The 24,833-nt window shown below is 37.1% G+C and overlaps 1 protein-coding gene across 1 annotated transcript in view; it reads right to left on the bottom strand.

Moving 5' to 3' along the window:
* NUP35 (nucleoporin 35) overlaps positions 1 to 24,833 on the bottom strand; it is a 40,346-nt gene that overhangs the window by 5,410 nt on the left and 10,103 nt on the right. The window contains exon 5 of the mRNA XM_021702967.2: positions 2,544 to 2,685. Within this exon, the coding sequence (XP_021558642.1) occupies positions 2,544 to 2,685 (142 nt within the window). The remainder of the gene's footprint in view (positions 1 to 2,543; positions 2,686 to 24,833) is intronic.

Below are 24,833 nucleotides of genomic sequence, written 5' to 3'. Positions count from 1 at the left end.
ACAGTTATTAAGAGGAAAAGAATTTTAAATTATATACTCATATTATTATACATTGAGCACCTACTGAAAATTCAGAAATTTAGTTCTGAAACAAAAATGAAAAGTCAGTACCAGTATCAATGGTATAGAAACATTTAAAAAGATGGTTACCAAGGTTTTAATAGCCAAAAATCTCTGAGAAAATTGTGATTTTTATTTTCTTCTTAAAGTTCTGTATGGTTTAAATATTTTATCAGACACTATTTTTATAGTCCAAACAATAAAGCTATTTTAAATTGAAAATCTGGAGTTTCCTTAACAAGTAACGTCAGTTATCAAGAACCTGGATTAGAACCTAAGGGAAAAAAATCTGAGTCACAAAAATAAATGATAAAGTCCATATATTAAAATGCGTATGAGTAAAATACTGCATTCAGGACTGAAATTTTATTTTATGTTATATATGTTTGGATATAAGATTTGTAACCTCAAAGAAAAGCAACAAATAAGGCAAAGTGCCTACAAAGCAGAGTTGAAGAAAATAAAAATGAAAGAAAAATAATGGTTGCAAGTGAGGGAGGTACTTGAAAAATAAAATGAAATTCTAAGACTCTAGGGACCACTTTGAGTGGAAACATTCCATTATCCTGTAAAAGAACCCCTTAAAATAATGAATAACATTTCATGATGACCCTGAATCAACAGGAAAAAGTTAAATTATCAAAGAAAGAACATACATATTTTAGATGTACTACCCTATAAATGATCAAAATATTTTATCCCTTAGAAGAAAACATTTCAGTTCTTGCAATCAAACTCATATACAGGGTTACTAAAACATAAAACCAACAGAAATTTAATAGGTGGGAAAGTGTATATCTTAAAAATGAAGAAAAAGACTAGCAGAAGAACGTCAAGTAATTTATCTAATTACTGAGGAATCTTAAAAGTAACACCATTACTACTGAGCCCCAAAACAGATTTGGGAGTGGACATCCAAGTTCAAAGGCATAACCATGTCATGAGAGAATATGAAAATTTAAACATAAAAAAAAAAAACAATCAAGAAGTCATCCAATTGCTATGAATAGGCTTTCTGGAGAGTAAGATGATCCCAATTTTTTACCTAAAGAGGATCAATAACACATAGAATCTCTCTGGAAGGTTAGCATAAAAAACAGGTGGCCAATACTGCCTTAAAGGGGAGAAAAACTAGCTGGGGACAAAAGTGGGAAGGAGTAGTTTTCACTGTAGATTCTTATATATTCCTTTGAATTTTTAAATTTTAAATAAACTGAATATATAAAGTCCACTAACATTTACTGTGCATTGTTCTTCAAGAAGCTCACTTTTTACCCCAAAACTAAATACAGTAAGACCCAATATCAGTATGACGTATCACACTTTCAGAAGCAAACCTTATGTAGTACAGTATGAACAATAACAGCTTAAAAATCAAAGGACCTCAGGTTTTTTGCTGACACTTCACTAATAACTAGATGTAAACCTCTGAATAAATCACTTAATCTAAAACCTCAGTTTTCTCATCTGCAGATGATGCAGTATGATCTCCAAAATGCTTTAAAGTACTTTTTTAAATCTAAAAATCTATTCAAAATGCATATAGGGCATGTACAATTTCTATTAATACTCAATATCCTGTAACTATAAAGTACCAACCTTGTGACACAGTATGTATATATACAAATGAAATTCAATTTGATAGTTCCAAACTGGTGAAGTCCAATATAAGCAGAGTAATAGGGGCACCTGGGTGGCTTAGTCGGTTAAGCATCTGCCTTCAGCTCAGGTCATGATCCCGGGATCCAGAGATCAAGTCCCACATCGGGCTCCCTGCTGAGCGGGGAGTCTGCTTCTCCCTCTGCTCCTCCCCCTGCTCCTCCCCGTACTCGTGCTCTCTCTCTCTCAAATAAAAAAAAAAAAAAGGGGGCAGAGTAATAACCACTACAAAGAAAGGAGATTCCTAAGTCTAAAGAGGCAATCCTGTTCCATTATCCAGGAAATATGCTTAAGAGAAAAGAATATGAGAAGTGGCAAACAGATAAATGATTAAAAAAAAACTATATACAAATACTGAACACTAGTTAATAATGTGCATGCTGGGGGCACCTGGGAGGCTCAGTCAGTTAAGTGTCTGACTCTTGATTTCAGCTCAGGTCATGATCTCAGGGTTGTGAGATGGAGCCCCACGTAGGGCTCTGCCCTGAGCATTGAGCCTACTTAAGATTCTCTTTCCCCTATCCCTCTCTCTCTAAAAAAATAAATAAATAAAATAAAATAAATAATATACATTCTGAAGTGTCAGGGTGATTGATTTGTAGTGATGTGTGCAACTTACTCTGAAATGTACCAACAAAAAAAGATGAATTAATGGAAGATAAAATGAATGTAAGTAAAATATTAACAACTGTAGTAGCCAGTTGGCAGATAAATGAGCATTTGCTGTGCAATCCTTTTTTTTTTTTTGGTATGTTTGTTTATTATAAATGCTGGGGATGGGTTTTTTTTTTTTTTTTTAAAGGTAAATGATTCAGAAACCTTACCCGAACACAGTCACCCAAGTGTCATCGAGATGATCTTCAGAAGTCAGAGAATCTCCTTGAGTATAAAAAGGATCCAACTGTGCAGGAGATAATGTTGTCTTCCGTGGTTGACCAATGTTTGCTGGACTAAACATACTTTGCCCTAGATTAGTATATTTAGTAAGTTAGTTACCAATATAAACATCTTGGTTTATTTTAAATCAAAGATCTCAGTTTTAAATGAAAAAAATACATTAAAAGCTGGCAACTGCAAACATAGTTCAAAATATACAACTGAAATCAAATGATAATTTTATACTACCATATAATTTCAGAGCTCATTAATAATTGAGCATAACTTATGATTTTGCAAAAGTTTTGTTATTATAAATTTGCTAATGTTTTAATTTCCAGTTCAGCCTACACCAGAAGGATTTCCAATCAACCTTAAGGACTTCCATTTGGATTCATCTTCCATACCTACCACTGTCATCACAGCACCTCTGCCTTAAAAATATGCAATAACTCGTTACCTACAGAAAAATCCAAATGTCTTGGCCTGAACAATATAGTTCCAACCTTATTTTTTCAGTATTCCCCTAAAATGTATCTACCCTAGCTCCTGAGATGTAAATGCAGTGTTCTTTTATTCAGGTCATTTTTATCTGAAATGTCTAATTCTGTTCTTTCTTTGCTTATCCTTCAATAACAGCTACCAATTAGTGAGTACTGCTACATGTCCAAAATGCCAAGCTAAATGCTTTACATGTTCATTTTATTTGAAAGGCACTGTCTTACTGAGACCACACATTTCTGAGAAGCAGAGATTATTCTTTCATCTTCGGAGTAGTAATAATAATGATTCACTCAAACAAAAAATATTTTTTCAGCACTTAAATATGCACCAAGCAGGGGCACCTGGGTGGCTCAGTTGGTTAAGCATCCGACATTTGATTTCGGCTTAGGTCATGATCTCAGGGTGGTGAGATCGAACCCCATGTCGGGCTGCATGGTGGGCACGGAACCTGCTTGGGATTCTCTTTCCCTATCCCTCAGTCTCTCCCCATCCTAGCTCATGCTCTCTCAAAAAAAAATGCACTAAAGCATATTCTAGGTATTGAAGATACAGTAATGAACAAGTTAGACCAAAAAACAAAAACAAAAAAAACAAAACCCACATATCTCTAATGGAACTTAAATTCTAGTGGAAGAGAGACAAACAAGTAAATCAAGTATGTTAGAAAACAGAAACTCCCACAGAAAAATAAATAAATAAATAAATAAAGCAGAGAAGGGAGAGGAAATGTGTATATATCATACATCGAAGGGTTAAATGAAAAAAAGATTCCACTGAGGTGCCATTAAGCCAAAAACCAAAATCCCCATGGAACTGGAGGATAAAACATGTCAATATCTGAAGAAGTAAATGTTAACTGGAGGAAAAAATCATGTACAAAGGCTGTGAGAAAGGATATGACTAGTGTTTGATGAACAGTAAGAAAACCAGTACTTGCACAGTGAGGAGGGGCATTTGAGGTCAAAACAAGTGTATGAACACAGAGAGGTAACAAGAAGTCAGAGGATGAAAAAAAACCTTTGCAACCCACTGTAAATAAAGCCTCTGGCTTTTACCTCAAATGAGTTGGGAAGCCAATGGAAAACTGTGAGCGAAAGTGACATAACAGGACAAAAATCTTGAAATAATAATGAACAGCAGGCATTTTATTATTTATTGTACCATTTTTTACATGTACAATTTTATTTGATTCTAACAATCTAGGCAATCCAAATTCAAAGTATGAGCTCTTAGGAAGTAATGTAGTTAACACTTGTATTTACTACGGGAGCAGTTCTACAAATGTGCACTGGAGACCCAGAGCTCCCGATGACCCCTCTCATTGGATCAGTCAAGTCAAAATTATTTTCATAGTCATTTTTAAGGTTTCATTTGCCTTTACACTCTCACTCTTTCATGAGTATACAGTGGACCTTTCCAGAGGATACTTAATGCGATTCAATCAATTGAGATTGAATATGGAAGTAGATAGGAGAATTCAGCTATTTCTTAAGCCAGACCTTAAAATTTGAAAAGCACAAAGCAATGTCACTCTTCTCATGAGAATCTTTTCTTAGAGAAAGTTATCTTTTACTTTAAAAAAAGGTTACTTATGTTTACATGAAACAAATTACTTTTAAATGAATTAATATATACTGCAAAATATTATTTTAATTTCTAATGTAGTAAATATCAACAGCTATAAAACCAAAAGCTCTTTGGGCTTCAATTTTTAAGAGTGTATTAAGGACCCAAGAGGTGCCTGAGTGGCTCAGTCAGTTGAGCATCCAACTCTTGATTTCAGCTCAGGTCATGATCTCAGGGTGTTGAGATAGAGCCCTGAGTCAGGATCTGGGCTCAGCAAGAAGTCTGCTTGAGGATTCTCTCTCTCCCTCTGCCCCTCTTCCCATGTTCTCTCCCTCTAAAACAATAAATAAATATCTTATTTAAAAAAAAAAAAAAGAGTTTTTTTGAGGAGGGCACATTCTGCATGGAGCACTGGGTGTTATGCACAAACAATGAATCATGGAACACTTCATCTAAAACTAATGATGTAATGTATGGGGATTAACATAAGAATAAAAAAAAAAAAAAAGAGTTTTTATTAAGGACCCTGAAACTAAGAAGTCTGAGAACAACTACAGGGCCTTGTACATGATTCACAATCCATGTTTACTGATTTCTGGAAGCTCTCTGCTCAATACATTTTTTTTTTTAATTTTTTTTAAAGATTTTATTTATTTATCCGAGAGACAGAGAGAGAGAGAGAGAGAGAGAGAAAGAGAGATCACAAGCAGGGGGGTAGAGGGAGAAGGAGACTCCCCACCGAGCAGGGAGCCTGATGCGGGACTGGATCCCAGGACCCTGGGATCATGACCTGAGCTGAAGGCAGACGCTTAACTGACTGGAGCCACCCAGGCGCCCCTGCTCAATACATTCTAACTATGTGTCTGCTCTATCTGCTACCTAGTCATTTGTCCTGAATTCCCAATTGAGTTGAAAATCAACCTAAATAATTTCAAAGTGTTTGTAGTCAGATGGAGCTCTGAAAGTATGCTCTTAAAAAAAATAAATAAAAGGGGGGGGACAAAGCTACTGTGTTAAGTTTTATAAAAGGCCATATACTATATATATTATCCTGATGGGAGATTTACAATTCACATAAAAAACTCTGAAAGATAATATTGAATAAAGAGATATTTTTAACTTTATCCAACCCCAAATTTCCTATAATGCCATTTTACCTTCATAAAACACGTATTTAGGTAAATGCTGATCTTGGGTTGAGTATATCCTTATACCATAAAAATGCTTGATTAATGAAAGAATTTACAGGAACTGCTATTAGGAAATGAATAATAAAGCTATTCAAATCCAAAGCTGAGATGCAAAAAGGGTAACTGAGTTTTCCTATTCATTAATTTCCTATTTATGAATACAAAATGATTTTCTCAGAACCATACAAAAAAAGTTCTCTTACCAAACATATTCAATGACCAGTCACAGTGACACACTGTTAATCCACAACAAAGTAGTACCGGAGACTCAAGTTACTCCCCAGCTATAACACTCAAAAGGTCAAACTAAATTTTAAAAAGAATCCTAAACAGCCCTCCAAATTTTATTTTGGGACATTATTATTTTATTTTAGATCCTCATGTTCCAACTGCTAGTGAATTACAAAAAATATAGATATATAAAAATATCTTTAATGTATGGGGGGAAAAGGTACAATATCTTGCTTTTTTGGAAGGCAATATGTGATTGTGTTAGGAGACCAGAACAGGACTGGATTGGATGGCAGAACGCTAGTGTTGCTAGCCCTGGACTAATCATTCACCTTGGTAGACAGCATTATGGGAAGATGAGAGGGAAGATAGTAAATGGATGTGTAGTTAGTTCACATGTAGTTCTATTACTTATTGTCACAACTAGAACAAGTTATTGAACCTCACCTCCTAAATATGACAACAAAAATAAAAACAAAAACAATAAAAATATTAATGATAATTGCTAGCAAGTACTGAGCACTTATACTATATTCAAGGTGCTCTTACAGGTTCTTTCCATGTATTCATATTTAATACTAAAAACAATTCTATAAGATAGAACCTACGTTCTGCATTCTATATATGAGGAACACAAAACACAAACATATATAAAACACCTATCCAACATTTTTTTTTTCCTATCCAACATAATTAAAGATTAACTGAAAGAGCATGTTTAAGAGGTTCAATAAATGTTGGTTTCCATTTTATGAGGCCAGCATTATTCTGACACAAAAGCCAGATTAAGATCAGATGATCAATAGATGCAGAAAAAGCTACTGACAAAAATACATCCTCTTATGATAAAAATCTCAACACTTGGGTATAGGAGGATCCTACCTCAACATAAAGGCCATATATGTCAAGCCCACATTTGACATCATACTCAATGGTGAAAGGTGGCAAGTTTTTCCTCTAAAATCAGGAACAAGGGTGCCCACTTACCACTCCTTTTGACATATTAGTGGAAGTCCTAGCCAGAGCAACCAAGCAAGAAAAAAATAAAAAATAAAAAGCATCCAAATTGGAAAAAAAGCTACAAAACTGTTTTTGCGCATAAAATGATTCTCATACATGGAAAATCTTAAAGACTCCATTAAAAAACTTTTAGAACTAATTAATGGATTCAGTAAAGTTGCAAGATACAAAATCACACAGAAATCAGTTGCATCTACACCCTAACAACAAAATAAACAAGACAAGCCCCTTTAAAATACCATCAAGAACAATAAAATACATAGGAATAAAATCAACAAAGGAGATGAAAGATTTGTATCCTGAAAACCACAAGACTTTGATGAAAGAAACTGAAGACACAAACAAATGGAAAGATATCCCATGTTCATGGATAGGAAGCATTAATTAATATCGTTAAAGTCCATACTTATCAAAGCCATCTACAAAATCATCAACAAGATGAAAAGGCAACATATGGAATGGAAGAAAATATTTGCAAACCATGTATCTGATAGGGGTTACTCCAAAATATATATAAGGAACTCATACAACTCAACAACAAAAAACCAAATAATTTATTTAAAAAAAAAAAAATCAGCAGAGGAACTGGGTAACATTTTTCCAAAGACATACATATAGCCAACAGGTACCAAAAATGGTTCTCAAAATCACTAATCATCAGGGAAATGCAAATCAAAACCACACTGAGGTTTCACCTCACACCTTTTAGAAAGGCTATCATCAGAAAGACAGATGCTAAGTGTTGTCAAGGATTTGAAGAAAAGGAAATCCTTATACACTGCTGGTGGGAATATAAATTGGTACAGCCACTATGAAAAACTGTACGGAGGTTCCTCAAAAATTACAAATAGCACTACTATATGATCCAGCAATCCCACTTCTGGGTACATATCCAGAGAAAATGGAAACAGGATCTCAAAATGATAACTGCACCCCCATGTTCCTTGCAGCATTAGTCACAACAGCCAAGATACAGAAACAATCAAAGTGTCCCTCAGTGGATGAATGCATAAAGAAGGGGTGATACATATATGTCATGGATGTTTTTCAGCCATGAGAAGGGGGAAATCCTGCCATTTGCAAAACAAGGATAGAACTTGAGGGCATGATGTGCATGCTGTTAAGTGAAAGAAGTCAAAGAAAAGACAAATACTGTATGATCTCACTTTTATGTGGAATGTAAAAAGCCCAACTCAGAGTAAGAGAGTAGTGGTTACTATGGCGCGGGGGCTGCAGAATATGGGGAGATGTTAGTCAAAGGGTAGAAACTTATTCATAATATGAATAAGTTCTCGGGAGGTAAAGAACACCATGGTGATTATTGTTAATAATATCGTATTATATACTTGAGAGCTTACACCACAGTCATTCTGTAATATATGTATGTCAAATGAACACACTGTATTCCTTAAACTTAAACAATGTTTTATGTCAACCGTATCTGGAACTTGTAATAAATGTTTCCCTTAGTTATTATATCCCTAAGAATTAACTGTTACTCCAATAATCAAATGGAACAGTGGTAGATAAGAACTCACAAAAGTTAACTTTTAACAATATAGAACTTCAATATAAATGATGTACTTGATACAATTACTCTTTTACACTGAAGGCACAAATATATTCAGAGTCAAGTCTAAAAGACTTCCACAAATGATGTCCAACTCTTGCCTCCAGATGGTACCAAACCAATACTATACTCTCAACAGGATCAAAAGTTAAAGGTACCAATTAAGTAAAAACTATAATGCAACCATGTGATTCTAACTAAAGAGAAAAAAATATGGTCACCTAAAGATTTGAAAATTCTTAACTCTTTGTATGCTATACAACTTGAATCCATATACTTCATTTGGACTCAAATTTAGAAACCCACAATTAATCTAATTTAACCTAGTAACACAGCCTTTCTTTCTGAAAAATACATGTTTCAGATCACCTCAGATCTATAGGCATTATTAAAGCATCTATTTAATTCAGAACACTATCTTAGACACTACTAGAAAACAAGGTAAGATGCTCAAGACTGACTGCTTATGTTCTGTCATCAAGTAACCAGGTTAACAAAAACAGCTCAGCAGCCAGAAAGCTTGAAAAATGAATATTCAAGTATTTTTTATAAAAGCAATCAAACAAGTGAAGATATGCAATCATTATTAACTCTAAAGAAAATGAAAAGGTATACAAGAAGGAAATGGAATCTCAGTATATTACATGGGTCAGTCTTACAGATTTATCTTTTAAAACCAAATTCATGCTTAAGAAAGAGACAATACAATTTGTTGAAAAAAGTCGAACTGCATACATGATATAATACATTTAACAATTATTCTTTTTCCTTATCATCACAGATGCATTTAATAAGTACAACACATTTTTAAAATGAAGACAATTTAAAATGGAACATGCTACTTGACAACTGTCTGCTTATCAACTAACTTATCAACTATCCCTTTAGGAAATAAGCAAAAGCACACAAAAGATACTCTTAAATAAATTTAGTTCTTACTATAAAGACATGCCTTTAACATACAAAAGATAGTAAAAGGCATTTTAGTATAAAGTCTGAAGCCAATTCCAATTTTTTATGTTGTGTATTACCATTAAAAAGGTTCAATTTAGTAATGCTACATCATGTAATAACCTTCAAGCAAGAAATTAAATGAAGGCTCAAAATGAGACAACCATTATGACCTTTAAAAATAAATCAAAATTAAGTCTCAAACAAATAAGCAATCTAATTTTTGCCTGTCAACTACTCTGAAAAACGTAATTACTTATACATAATCTAAAACTATTTACATAAGTTTAGCATAATTGCCCCCCACCTTGTTAATGTTTAATTGCTCCACTGATTTTACTTCCTTTCAATCAGACTTCTGGTACCCACATGCTAAGCTTTGTAAGATGAAAATAAAGTATACCTATCAAACCACATCAAATTGGACTGTAATGTGTCTCCCTTGGTAAATCACTATTCAAACACTCTTCATAAGATCAAATTACAGTAGAGGGCAAAAGACCTTATTACCCTTTATGAAATGTCTTCAATTAAGGAATAGATTCAATTATTTCAAAATAGGCCACTAACATCAATGAAAACAAGAGATAAAAAGAGTGGTAAATTTTAAACAGATACATGGCATATGAAACTTGGGAAAAAGAGATTTCTGGCAGTGTTGTTACCTTCTTACCATGAAACAAAGTAGCATAATGTGTACTAAAGAATTTGGCCTCAGACCAAAGAGAGGTCTGGCCTTTGTTGAGGTTTCTGGAGGTAACCTCTAAACCCTAGTTATTTTCCCAGAGACAGGAGTGTTTTTGTTATTCACACACACCCCTCAAATGCACTTGATAGTTTATGCTCAGGCTGGGGGCAGATCACACCATAAAGACCAACCATGTGATTCTGGTTGGACCTTTGAGTCATATGCTATCATCCCACCTATAGGCAGAGGAGGGGACTGGAGACTGATCTTAGCCATTTGATCAATGACTCAATCAATCATGTTTATGTAATGAAACTCCAATAAAAACTCTGGACATGAAGGCTTCAGTAATCTTGCCTAGCTGGCAATACTGCATGTATAAGCACCACATAACAATGCTGGGAGAGTAACACGTCATGGAAGCTTCATGTTTGGAACTCGCCTAAATTTCGCCCTATGCATCTTTCTTTGGCTCTAATTTATACTGTTTTGCTATAATAAAACCGTAACCTTAAACATAGCACTTTCAGTGGGTTCTGAGTCTTTCTGATGAATTATCAAACCTTAATAGTAGGTTTGAGAAATCCCTGCATTTGTAGTCAATTGGTCTGAATGGAGAGCAGCCTTGGGGACCTCCAAATTTGCAAGTGGCATCTGAAGTAAGGGCAATCTTGGGGGGGGATGTTTCCTCAGACTTTTCAGATAAGAAACTCATTGTACCAAGAGTATATTGAACAATGGATATAACAACACCCAATCAAACATGGCGAACTGAACACGTATTCATCTCTAAGCCTGGTCAGACACCCAATGACAGTCATTCTAGAAAGTCTCAGGTTGAGAATACAGGAACTGTGGAAGGTGTGAAAGAGGATGCTGGCTGAAATCAAGGAAAACTTGTTTAAAGTGTATATTAAAAGGAATGATATGGCAGGGCCTTCCTTATCTTAGGCAGCCAGAGGACTACCCTTCAGTCACTCCACCCCCAAGAGACCAAGAATTCAGTATCTGAGGAAAGGGAACCTTATTGGCTCAGGACCCAGTGAGTCCAATCACAGTAGAGAACTGTATGGAAACTAAGTGAAAGTCTGCATATTGAAAAGGAGACTTCTCCCTTTTCTATATTCAGAATACCCGCTTAGACATAAAGATTGAATGTAAAGAACTCTTCTTTGGGAAATTAAATTCGAAGGAAAAAAGACCGACATATGCTGAAATCAGAGATTTTCCCAACAAAAATCTAGCTGACTGTTCATTCCTCTTACAGTAAAGCCCAGTAAGAGACAAAACAGCCACTAATTTCCACTCTCCAGCCAATGTTGATCCACATACATGCACAGATTCCAAGTACCTTTTTAGTGTCTCATTCAATTAAATACACCCCCACCAAGAAATAAAGAATACTGGAAAAAAAAGAAAAGAGAGAGAGAAAAAAATAAGGACTAGAAGGAAAAAGGTAATATGAGCAGGAATAAAAAAAAACAACATTAATCTCACTGGTAAGATAGTTTACCCATAAAACAAGAAAAGGATATTATGTTTTTAAGTACATTTAGAGAACTACAACAACAAAAATATTCTTGGAAATTTAAAATGGCAAAATAAAAAATTATTACAAGAGTTGAAAACTGAGGTTAAAGACATGTCCTAGAAAGTAGAATACATATATAAAAGACAATGTAAGGGAGAAAAAGTAGAAAATAAGAAATCTCTGCAGAGCTCACAAACAAAAGGAATTCCAGAAAAAGGAAACAAAAAAACATAAGAGCAATTACGAAACAAATTCAGGGAAATTTCCCAGAACTGTAGGTAAGTGTCTTGATTTAAAGGATCTATCCATTAATTCCCCAGGAAAACAATGAAAAAGTCCCACACCAAGGCACAGCTATGAAATTGAGAACACAAACCATAGAGAGATCTTAAATTTTTCAAAACCAGGCCACATACAAAGCCTAAGAAATCATCACCACACGTGATTTCCACAAAACACTAGAAGCTTGAAGACAATGGAATGATGCCTCCAAAATTCTGAACCAAAATACTATACCCAGCCAAATTAGCAATACAGTGTGAGGACAGAAAAAAAAACATTTCAGATATGAGGTCTTAAATTTCATTTCCCTCACAAGCTTTCTTAGAAAGCTACTCAAATATGTTCCTCACCAAAATGAGGAAATAAAATAAGAAGCATATCATCTAGGGAAAATAGCTCAAATCTAGAAATTTGCTAAGGCAAGTCCTAAGATGATAACTGCATACCATGCTGAAACAGGAAACAGCCAAAAGAGAGGTTAAGAGAGAGAAGTTCTCAGTTTAAAGCAAAACAAAAAAGTATTTGAAACTATCTTTGAGCATTTTTAAAAAGACAGATATGTATCTTAGCAACAACATTTGCTTAAAATAAAGGGAGCAGATGGCACAGAGAAAATCAGACAAACAGGAAAAAAACAATTATTAAAGAGAAATAAAAATTTTAGAGAAAGGATAAATTATACTATTTGGTTCAGCATAAAAAAGTGTTTATATAGTTGCAAAAAATGACAAAGGAATAAAGTATGATATAATTATATTCAGTAATGTAGGGGAGAGAAGATAGATTATCTCCAATTACCTTAAGATAAATATACCAATATTGAAAACTGAAAATCATTTAGCAACATAATCATATATGGCTGACTGAGTAACGGACCTCCAACATGACTACATCCTAATACTTGGAACCTGTGAATATTTACCTTATATGGCAAAAGGGACTCTGCAGATATAATTAACAATCTTGAAATGGGAAGATTATCCAAGATTATTCAGGTGGGCCCCCAATATATCCACGAGTGTCCTTACAAAAGGGAAAGGGAGGGAGATTTTAACTATAGAGAGGTGATGTGATGATGGAAACAGAGACTGGAGAGATACACTTGAAGATAAAAGGCACCACAAACCATAGAATACAGGTAACTGCTAGAAGCTGGGAGGAAGAAAAAAAAAAAGAAAATGGATTCTCCCCAGAACCTCCAGAAGAAACTGGTCCTATCAATACTTTGATGTTAGCCCAGTGATTCTGGACTTCTGACTTCTAGAACTGAAAGAGAATAAATCGAATTATTTTAAGCCACTAAATTTGTGGTAATTTGTTACAGCAGCAATAGGAAACTAATACAGCATCTCATTTAGATAAATGGAGGTAAATTCCAAAAGGAATAGCTCTAAGATCTGGACTGGTTGGTTCCGGAGTAATAAAGCTAAAGAATGCTGCACTTCATTATAAGTATTTAAGTACTGTTTGATTTTTTAAAACTATCTGCTTTTACTGTTTTGACTAAAATATAAAATATTATCTGTACCACAACTAGATGCCACCCAATGGTACTATGGTTAGTCTGGCATGAGATTAAATAAATTTTGAGGACTAATTTTTAAAAAGTCAATATGGTAGGCAGAAAAGGGTCTCCCAAAGATGCCCACATCCTAATATCCAGAAACTGTGAGTACATTACATTACATGGTAAAAAGAAATAAGGGATGCAGATGGAATTAAGACTGCTAATCAGCTGATCTTAAATGAGAAGATTATCCTGGATTAACCTAGGAGGTCCACATAATCACACGGTTCCTTAAATGGGGAAGGAAGAGTGATATAAAAAAGGTCCAACTGGCTAGTACAGGCTTCAAAGATGGTAGGGAACCACAAACCAAGTAATATGGACAACTCTAGAAGCTGGAAAAGAGAGAGAGAGAGAGAGAGAGAAAAAAAGATTCACCCCTAGAACCTCCAGAAAATACAGAAAAGAAAAAGAACCTACCAATGCCTTGATTTTAGCACACAGAGACATATTTTAGACTTCTGACCTCCAGAATTTTTATATAATAAATCTGAGTTGTTTTAAGCCATAAATCTGTGGTAATTTGTTTCAGTAGTATCCGAAACGAATGCAAATCTAGAATAAGATTACGGTTTATTCTAATTATATATATGTGTGTGTATATATATATTTTTTAAGATTTTTATTTTATTTTATTTATTTGACAGACAGATAAACAGCAGGGAGAGCAGCAGAGGGGGAAGCAGGCTCTCCGCTGAGCAGGGAGCCCAATCCGGGGCTCAATCCGAGAACCCTGGGATCAGGACCTGAGCCAAAGGCAGACGCTTAACCGACTGAGCCACCCAGGCGCCCCTAATTATATTTTTTAAACACTATGCCATGCCAAGTTGCACACAAATACTCCAATCCTCTTTTTGGTATTGGGATGTCACTGCCTCAAAACATTATATACATATATATTGGTTTCCTGTGTCTCCTATAACAAATTACCACACACTGGGTGGCTTAAAACAAAAGAAATTTATTCTCTCACAGTTCTGGAGGCCAAAAGTCCAAGACAGATCAAATTTTCAGCAGGGTCAAGAGAGGAGGGAAAGATGGCAGAGGAGTAGAGGACCCTATTTCAACTGGTCCCCGGAATTGAGCTGGATATCTAGCAGACCACTCTGAGCACCCATGAAACCAGCCTGAGATGTAAGAAGATCTGGATCTCTACAAACAGAATATTGCAGGCAGTTGGTTTTGAGGTACGAAGTGGGGAGCCATGATTCCGCGGGCAGATATCAGAGGATAAACGGCAGCAGGAGGGTGTCTGGCCGTGGGGATCCTACACCGCCGGTGAGCGACGGGGCGCAGACTCGCAGACCAGTAGCGGCAGGGAAAGGACTTTAGGGCAGCCCCCGGGGTGGAAACCCGGAGTGGCGGGGTCGCGCGGGGGAACTGCAGCCCCCGGGATGGAAACCCTGAGCTGCGGAGTCGCGCGCATGTGAATTGGGAATGGCTGGCGGTTTTAGAAGCACAAAGGACAGAGACGTGCCCTGACCTGGAGGCAGGACTGGGAGCGCTGCAGAGGGGCGCACAACCCAGGACGCTGAAGTTTATAGCAGCATGGACAGAAACAGAGACAATGTGGCCTGGAGAGCTCACTGAAGAACAGACTGTGATCTCTCTGCTCTGAGGCAGAGGGCTGGAAATGGTCTCTTCTGCTCTGACTCGCGGAAGAGACGCAGAAAGCCGCCAGGGAAAGCCGCCAGAGAACAAAAGCCCCAAAGACTGATTCCCACTGAGCCCATCCCCCGCCACAGGGGGGCAGGGCAACACCACCCAAACAGGGTTGCCTGAGTAGCAGTGCGGCAGGCCCCTCCCGCAGAAGACAGGCTGGGAAAACAAGAGGCCAGCAACCCTAAGGTCCCAAGAAAACAGGTGCATCTTGCTTGGGTTCTGGTCAATAATTTGGACTCTATACATTCCCTCAAACACCCATCAACAGAATGACTAGGAGGAGGAGCCCCCAAAACAGAAAAGTCTCAGAGATTATGACTTATGCTGCAGATTTACAAATGGATGCAGATATAACCAAGATGTTGGAGATGGAATTCAGGCTGGCAATTGTGAAGACGATGGCTAGAATGGAGAAATCAATTAATGGCAACATAGAGTCTCTAAGGGCAGAAATGAAAGGTGAATTGGCAGAACTTAAAAATGCTATCAATGAGATCCAATCCAACCTAGATAATCTAACAGCTAGGGTAACTGAGGCAGAAGAGCAAATAAGCGACCTGGAAGACAATAGATCAAAAGGGAAAAGAGGAGGCCAGGGAAAAACAACTCAGAATCCATGAAAATAGAATCAGAGAAATAAGTGACACCATGAAGTGTTCCAATGTCAGAATAATTGGAATTCCAGAGGGAGTGGAGAGAGAGAGAGGACTAGAAGATGTATTTGAGCAAATCGTAGCTGAGAACTTCCCTAATCTGGGGAATGAAACAAACATTCGAGTCCTAGAGGCAGAGAGGACCCCTCCTAAGATCAAGGAAAACAGGCCAACACCCCAGCATGTAACAGTAAAACTTGCAAATCTTAGAACCAAGGAAACCATCTTAAGGGCAGTTAGGGGGAAGAGATTCCTTACGTACAGAGGGAGGAACAAATCAATTAATGGCAACACAGAGTCTCTAAGGGTAGAAATAAAAGGTGAATAGGCAGAACTTAAAAATGCTATCAATGAGAATAACGTCAGACCTATCCACAGAGACCTGGCAAGACAGAAAGGCCTGGCAAGACATATTCAGGGCACTAAATGAGAAGAACATGCAGCCAAGAATACTTTATCCAGCAGGCTTTCGTTTAGAATGGATGGAGAGATGCAGAGCTTCCACGACTGGCAGAAACTGAAAGAATATGTGACCACTAAGCTGGCCCTGCAAGAAATATTAAGGGGGGTTTTATAAAAGGAGAAAGACCCCAAGAATGATATACAACAGAAATTTACAGGGACAATCTATAAAAAACTGTCTTCACAGGCAACATGATGACAATTAATTCATATCTTTCAATAATCACTCTCAACGTGAATGGCCTAAATGCTCCCATAAAACGGCACAGGGTTGCACATTGGATAAAAAGACAGGACCCATCCATATGCTGTCTAGAAGAGACTCATTTTGAACCTCAAGATACATCCAGACTGAAAGTGAAGGGATGGAGATCCATCTTCCATGTCAGCGGACCTCAAAAGAAAGCTGGGGTAGCAATTCTTATATCAGACAAATTAGATTTTAAACTAAACACTGTAGTTAGAGACACAGAAGGACACAATATCTATCAATCTTAAAGGGTCTATCCAACAAGAAGATCTAACAATTGTAAATATCTATGCCCCCAACATGGGAGCAGCCATCTACATAAGCCAACTGTTAACCAAAATAAAGAGTCATATTGATAACAATACGTTAATTGTAGGAGACCTCAATACTCCACTCTCAGCAATGGACAGATCATCTAAACAGAAAATCAACAAGGAAACAAGAGCTTTGAATGATACATTGGACCAGATGGACCTCATAGATATTTACAGAACATTCCACCCTAAAACAACAGAATACTCATTCTTCTCGAGCGCACATGGAACTTTCTCCAGAATAGACCACATACTGGGTCACAAATCAGGTCTCAACCGATACCAAAAGATTGAGATTATTCCCTGCATATTCTCAGACCACAATGCTCTAAAACTGGAACTCAATCACAAGAAAAAATTTGGCAGAAATTCAAACACTTGGAAGCTAAAGTCCACTCTGCTTAAAAATGTTTGGGTCGGGGTGCCTGGGTGGCTCAGTCGTTAAGCGTCTGCCTTCGGCTCCGGTCATGATCCCAGGGTCCTGGGATCGAGCCCCGCATTGGGCTCTCTGCTTGGCCGGGAGCCTGCTTCTCCCTTTCCCACTCCCCCTGCTTGTGTTCCCTCTCTAGCTGTCTCTCTCTCTCTCTCTGTCAAATAAATAAAATAAAATCTTTAAAAAAAAAAAATGTTTGGGTCAACCAGGAAATCAAAGAAGAACTTAAACAATTCATGGAAATCAATGAGAACGAAAACACATCGGTCCAAAACCTATGGGATACTGCAAAGGCGGTCTTAAGGGGGAAATACATAGCCATCCAAGCCTCACTCAAAAAAATAGAAAAATCCCGAATTCACCAACTAACTCTACACCTTAAAGAACTAGAGAAAAAGCAAGAAACGATGCCTAAGCCATGCATTAGAAGAGAAATAATTAAAATTAAAGCAGAAATCAATGAATTAGAAACCAGAAACACAGTGGATCAGATCAACGAAACTAGAAGTCGGTTCTTTGAAAGAATTAATAAGATCGACAAACCACTGGCCAGACTTGTCCAAAAGAAAAGAGAAAGGACCCAAATTAATAAAATTATGAATGAAAGGGGAGAGATCACGACTAACACCAAGGAAATAGAAATAATTATTAGAAATTATTATCAACAACTATATGCAAAAAACTGAGCAATCTGGATGAAATGGAGGCCTTCCTGGAAACCTATAAGCTGCCAAGACTGAAACAGGAAGAAATTAACAACCTGAATAGGCCAATAACCAGTAACGAGATTGAAGCAGTGATCAAAAACCTCCCAAAAAACAAGAGTCTGATGGATTCCCTGGGGAATTCTACCAAACATTCAAAGAAGAAATAATACCTATTCTACTGAAGCTGTTTCAAAAAATAGAAACAGAAGGAAAGCTTCCAGACTCATTCTATGAGGCCAGCATTACCTTAATCCCTGAACCAGGCAAAGACCCCATCAAAAAGGAGAATTTCAGACCGGTATCCCTGATGAATATGGATTCCAAAATCCTCAACAAAATCCTAGCTAATAGGATCCAACAATACATTAAAAGGATCATCCACCACGACCAAGTGGGATTTATCCCCGGGATGCAAGGGTGGTTCAACATTCACAAATAATCAATGTGATAGAACACATTAGTAAGAGGAGGGAGAAGAACCATATGGTCCTCTCAATTGATGCAGAAAAAGCATTTGACAAAATACAACATCCTTTCCTGATTAAAACTCTCCAGAGTATAGGGATAGAGGGAACATTCCTCAAGTTCATAAAATCCATCTATGAAAAACCCACAGCGAATATCCTCCTCAATGGGGAAAAGCTGAGAGCCTTTCCCTTAAGATCAGGAACACGTCAAGGATGCCCACTCTCGCCACTATTGTTCAACATAGTACTAGAAGTCCTAGCAACAGCAATCAGACAACAAAAAGAAATAAAAGGTATTCAAATTGGCAAAGAAGAAGTCAAACTCTCTCTTTTCGCAGATGACATGATACTTTATGTGGAAAACCCAAAAGACTCCACCCCCAAACTACTAGAACTCACACAGCGATTCAGTAATGTGGCAGGATACAAAATCAATGCACAGAAATCAGTTGCTTTCTTATACACTAACAATGCAACTGTAGTAAGAGAAATTAGAGAAACGATTCCATTTACAATAGCACCAAAAACCACAAGATACCTGGGAATAAACCTAACCAAAGAGGTAAAGGATCTATACTCTAGGATCTACAAAACACTCATGAAAGAAATTGAAGACACAAAAAGATGGAAAAATATTCCATGCTCATGGATCGGAAGAATAAACATTGTTAAAATGTCTATGCTACCCAGATCAATCTATACCTTCAATGCCATCTCGATCAAAATTCCAATGACATTTTTCAAAGTGCTGGAACAAACAATCCTAAAATTTGTATGGAATCAGAAAAGACTCCGAATCGCCAAGGAAATGTTGAAAAAGAAAAACAAAGCTGGGGGCATCACATTGCCCGATTTCAAACTATATTACAAAGCTGTGATCACCAAGACAGCATGGTACTGGTACGAAAACAGACATATAGACCAATGGAACTGAATAGAGAACCCAGGTACGGACCCTCAACTCTACGGTCAAATAATCTTTGACAAAGCAGGAAAAAACATGCAATGGAAAAAAGACAGTCTCTTCAATAAATGGTGCTGGGAAAATTGGACAGCCACATGCAGAAGAATGAAACTCGACCATTCTCTAACACCATTCACAAAGATAAAACTCAAAGTGGATGAAAGACCTCAATGTGAGACAGGAATCCATCAAAATCCTAGAGAAGAACATAGGCAGTAACCTCTTTGACATCGGCCACAGCATCTTCTTTCAAGATACATCTCCAAAAGCTAGTGAAACAAAAGCAAAAATGAACTTTTGGGACTTCATCAAGATAAAAAGCTTCTGCACAGCAAAGGAAACAGTCAACAAAACAAAGAGGCAACCCACAGAATGGGAGCAGATATTTGCAAATGACACTACAGATAAAGGGCTGGTATCCAAGATCTATAAAGAACTCAAACTCAACACCCAAAAAACAAATAATCAAGTCAAAAAGTGGGCAGAAGATATGAAAAGACACTTCTCTGAAGAAGACATACAAATGGCTAACAGACACATGAAAAAATGTTCATCATCATTAGCCATCAGGAAAATCCAAATCAAAACCACACTTAGATACCACCTTACACCAGTTAGAATGGCAAAAATGGACAGGGAAAGAAACAACAAATGTTGGAGAGGTTGTGGATAAAGGGGAACCCTCTTACACTGTTGGTGGGAATGCAAGCCGATACAGTCACTTTGGAAAACAGTGTGGAGGTTCCTCAAAAATTTAAAAATAGAGCTACCCTATGACCCAGCAATTGCACTACTGGGTATTTACCCCAAAGACACAGATGTAGTGAAAAGAAGGGCCATATGCACCCCAATGTTTATAGCAGCAATGTCCGCAGTAGCCAAACTGTGGAAAGAGCCGAGATGCCCTTCAACAGATGAATGGATAAAGAAGATGTGGTCCATATATACAATGGAATATTACTCAGCCATCAGAAAGGATGAATACCCAACTTTTACATCAACATGGATGGGACTGGAGGAGACTATGCTAAGTGAAATAAGTCAGGCAGAGAAAGTCAATTATCATATGGTTTCACTTATTTGTGGAACATAAGGAATAGCATGGAGGACATTAGGAGAAGGAAGGGAAAAATGGCGGGGGGGGAATTGGAGGGAGAGATGAACCATGAGAGACTATGGACTCTGGGAGACAAACAGGGTTTTAGAGGGGAGGGGCGAGGGGGGATTGGTTAGCCTGGGAATGGGTATTAAGGAGGGCACGTACTGCATGGAGCACTGGGTGTTATATGAAAACAATGGATCATGGATCACCACATCAAAAACCATTGTATTTTTTGATGTATTTTATGTATTTTATGATGTATTGATGTACATCAATGATGTATTTTATGATGTATTTTATGATGACTAACATAATAAAATTAAAAAAAAAAAATTTTTTTTTCAGCAGGGTCAAATGTATGCCAAAGGCAGGAAGAGAAAACCCATTGCTTGCCTCTCCTAGCTTCTGGTTACTACTGCTGGCATGTTTTGTTGTTCACAGGCTTGTAGTGACAACACTCTAATCTTTGCCTCAGTCCACATCACCTTATCCTCTGTATGTCTCTCAGGTCTGTGTCAAATCTCTCTCCTGTTCAGGACACTAGTAATTGGATTTAGGGACTACCTAGGTAATTACCAGGATTACCTTCTCCCCACTCTTCTCTCTCCTTAACTCCCTAGCTTTCCTTGGGAGCTCCTCCTCTCAAGATCTTAAACCATTTGTTTTAACCACAGAGGTTCTAGGGATTAGGACATGGACATATCATTTCACAGCCACCATTCAACTCACTACAATTCACATCCACCAATCCATTCAGTCAACAAATATTTACTGAGGTCCCTTTATAACCAGCTCTGTGATGGGTAAATAATGAAAAAACAGAAGGAATCTCTGTACTGAAGGAGTTCATGATCCAGTAATAGCGAAAGATAGGAGCTGAGCAGAAGGAACTGTACAGGAGCACATACAAGGAACCACTAACCCAGATCAGAAAAAGAAGTGTCAGGAAAAGTGCCCTCACAGATAAATAGTCCTTTTCCTTCCCTTCTGAGAACATTATCAGAACTCTGAGCTCCTAGCATCAACAAAAGCAGTCAGAAGGTGCTATAGTCTGAATATCACACTTAATCTGTTAACAATATGCTAAAATAAGGACTCTAATTCAGTAGATAAAATTGGTATACCATCTGAGAAGACAACTGATAGATACAGGAAAGAGCTTCTCAAAAAAAAATTTTTTTTAAGAAAAATTTAAAAGAGTATAAAAAGCAGAGGAATATTTAAATAGTAGCAGAAGAAAACTGAGGGGTATGGAAGGGGAAATAGAGCAAACATACTCAGGGCAATAATAGGCCATGGTTGAAAAGAGTTTCTGAAATTCTCTAATGTAGAGTTCCCACTTTATAATATGACCAAGGTTTCCCTGCACCAGAAATAAGATTTTTAAAAAGATTTTAACATCAGCTACAAAATTAAAACAAACTCCTTACTGGACAAAGACCTAAGCATAAAATAAGTCTTATCATTAAATCCCATGACATCCCTTTATAAGAGCTGCCAATCTCAGAAAGTTAAAATTTACAAATTATACAAGAAATCTTCATTTAGTTATAGGAGCTTAAAAAAAAATAGCTCTAAAAAGTCCGTTTTCCCTTCAATTTTCTCAACTCCTTTTCCCAATTCTTGCTTATTACTGACCATGTATGATAAATCCTCATGCCTATCATCTTTTTAAAAATATTCTTTTTCACTTATGCCCCATTAAGACTTCCAATGGCCAATTTATGATACATTTATTTTTCTACCACGGTTCTTGTATTTTCACATATAATTTCTAAAAACACAAGAACCTCATAGAAGTTACACTATTAGAAAAAATAAGATAAAACTAATTAACTTTAATCATGGACTCTTCCACTTGACAACAATAATATTATAACGTATGCTCTTCAAACAACTAAGATCCTTTAGAGCATAAAATACATTACTTAACATTACATGTTTTTGCATTTTCAATGTCCCTGGGATCATTTATTGACTCAATTAAATAACTGAATAGTCACTACTGTAGCAACTAGTCCAGTAACAACACTGTCATCTACCTATTTGTATGATCAGATTAAGATTGTTAAAACCTGGACTAATTCCCCCAGAACATTCCACCTCACATATGTAACTGAAACTGAAGTAACAAACCTAGATTTTGACTTTGATATAGGTGGCAGACAAAAAACTAAAGATATCCCCTCAAAGTTTCTGTCCCCTAGTTTGACTGGTAATTCAAACACTAATCCAGGTACTACTAAGAAGAGACTTCACAGATAGAATGAAGGTTATTAAATAGTTAGATCTCAAAATAAGCAATTACCCTGGATTATTCCAGAGGGCCCAGTGTAATCAAATGAGCCCTTAATAGCAGCAGATGACAGAAAAGTTAGAGAAACAACAGAAGAGGGAGGTCAGAGAGACTGAAAGTATAAAAAAGATCTTGATCTGCCATAGCTGTCTTTGAAGATGGAAAGGGAGCCACAGGCCGAAGATTAAGGGCAGCCTCTAGAAGCTGAGAAACACCTCCAGGCAACAGCTAGCAAAAAAACAGGGACCTCAGTCTTACTTTCACATGGAAGTAAATTCAGCCAACAACCTGCATGAGCTTGGAAGTGGATTCATCCCCAGAACCTCAAAAAGAGAACACAGCCCTCCAAACACCTAAGCTCTAAAGCAAAGAAACAATCTGTGCCCAGACATCTTACATAACAGGAACTGTAAGATAATAAATTTGTATTGTTTTAAAATCTTAAAAAGAGCGGGGAGGGGAGTGCCTGGCTGACTCAATTGGTAGAGCATGAGACTCCTGATGTCACAGTTTTAAGTTTGAGCCCCACGTTGAGTGTAGAGATTACTTAAAAATAAAATCCTAAAAAAAAAAATAGTAAGTTTGTATTGTTTTAAGCTACTAAATTTGTGATAATTTGTTAAAGCAGCAAATTAAAACACAGATTCTGATACAAGGGGGGTGCTGCTATAACAAATGCCTAAAAACATGGAAGTGGCTTTGGAACCAGGTGGTGGGTGGATCCCGGAAATCTGAGGTACGTAACAGAAAAAGGCTAAATTGCTTTGATCAAACTGGTAGTAGAAATCTACCTACAAATGACTATAAGGACACTGCCACCAATGAAGATTCAGACTGCTACAAAAAACCTGGACCTAGAAGATAAAAAGATCTAACCTGTCATTGGAAATATCCAATGGATAACTTTTGTTATCCATTCTGAGGATCTCTGCCTTTTGCTGGAGTGTTCAGTACATTTGGCTTTATAACAATTGTAGATTTGGTTCATTTTAAATCTACTGTCTTGCTATTGTTTCTTCTGTTCCATCTTTGTTGTTCCTTTTTTCTCTTTTCCCACCTTGCTTTGTCCCTCATTTGGATTAATGCAGTAGTAGCCTCTTACCTGGTCTTCTTGCTTCTACCCTCCCCTCACCCCAAAGTCTATAATACCACAGCAGCAGTCTCATCCTATTTGTTTTCCACCTTCTCTGGGTAAAGATCAGTTGATACCATGACATACAAGGCCCTGTACTACGGGTCCCCCATTATCTTTCTGACCTCATTTCCTACTATTCAATCCCTCACTCGCTCCATTTCACACTAGCCTCCTTGAGCACCCCAGATACACTCTCACCTCAGTGCCTCTGTACTTGCTATTTCCTCTTTCTAGATCATTGTCCGTACCTCCCTTCCTTAGTTCAGGTTTCTGAGCAAATGTTACTTTTCCTCTACGTTTCTGTAGGAAGCAGAGTAATGGCCCCCAGAGAGGTCCATATTCTTATCTCTGGAATCTGGGAATAAGCCATGTTACATGGCAAAGAAGAATTAAGGTTGCAGATGGAATTAAGGCTGCTAATCAGCTGACCTTAAAATTAGATTATCCTGGATTATCCAGAAGGGTCCAATGTACTCACAAAGGTGTTTAAAGGAAGTGGGGGGGGAGCAGAGATGTGATTACAGAAGAACGACTAGAAAAATGCAAAGTTTTGCTTTGAAGAAGTGGAAGGGGATCACAAGCAAAAAAATATGGGTAGTCTCTAGAAGATGGAAAAGGCAAAAAAACAGACTGTCCCCCAGAGCCTCTATAAACTAAACACAGCCCTACCTATGCCTTGATTTCAGCCCACTG

This window comes from Neomonachus schauinslandi, chromosome 3 (genome assembly GCF_002201575.2).
Source record: "Neomonachus schauinslandi chromosome 3, ASM220157v2, whole genome shotgun sequence".
Taxonomy (NCBI): domain Eukaryota; kingdom Metazoa; phylum Chordata; class Mammalia; order Carnivora; family Phocidae; genus Neomonachus; species Neomonachus schauinslandi.
This window is presented reverse-complemented; position numbering and strand designations above follow the sequence as displayed.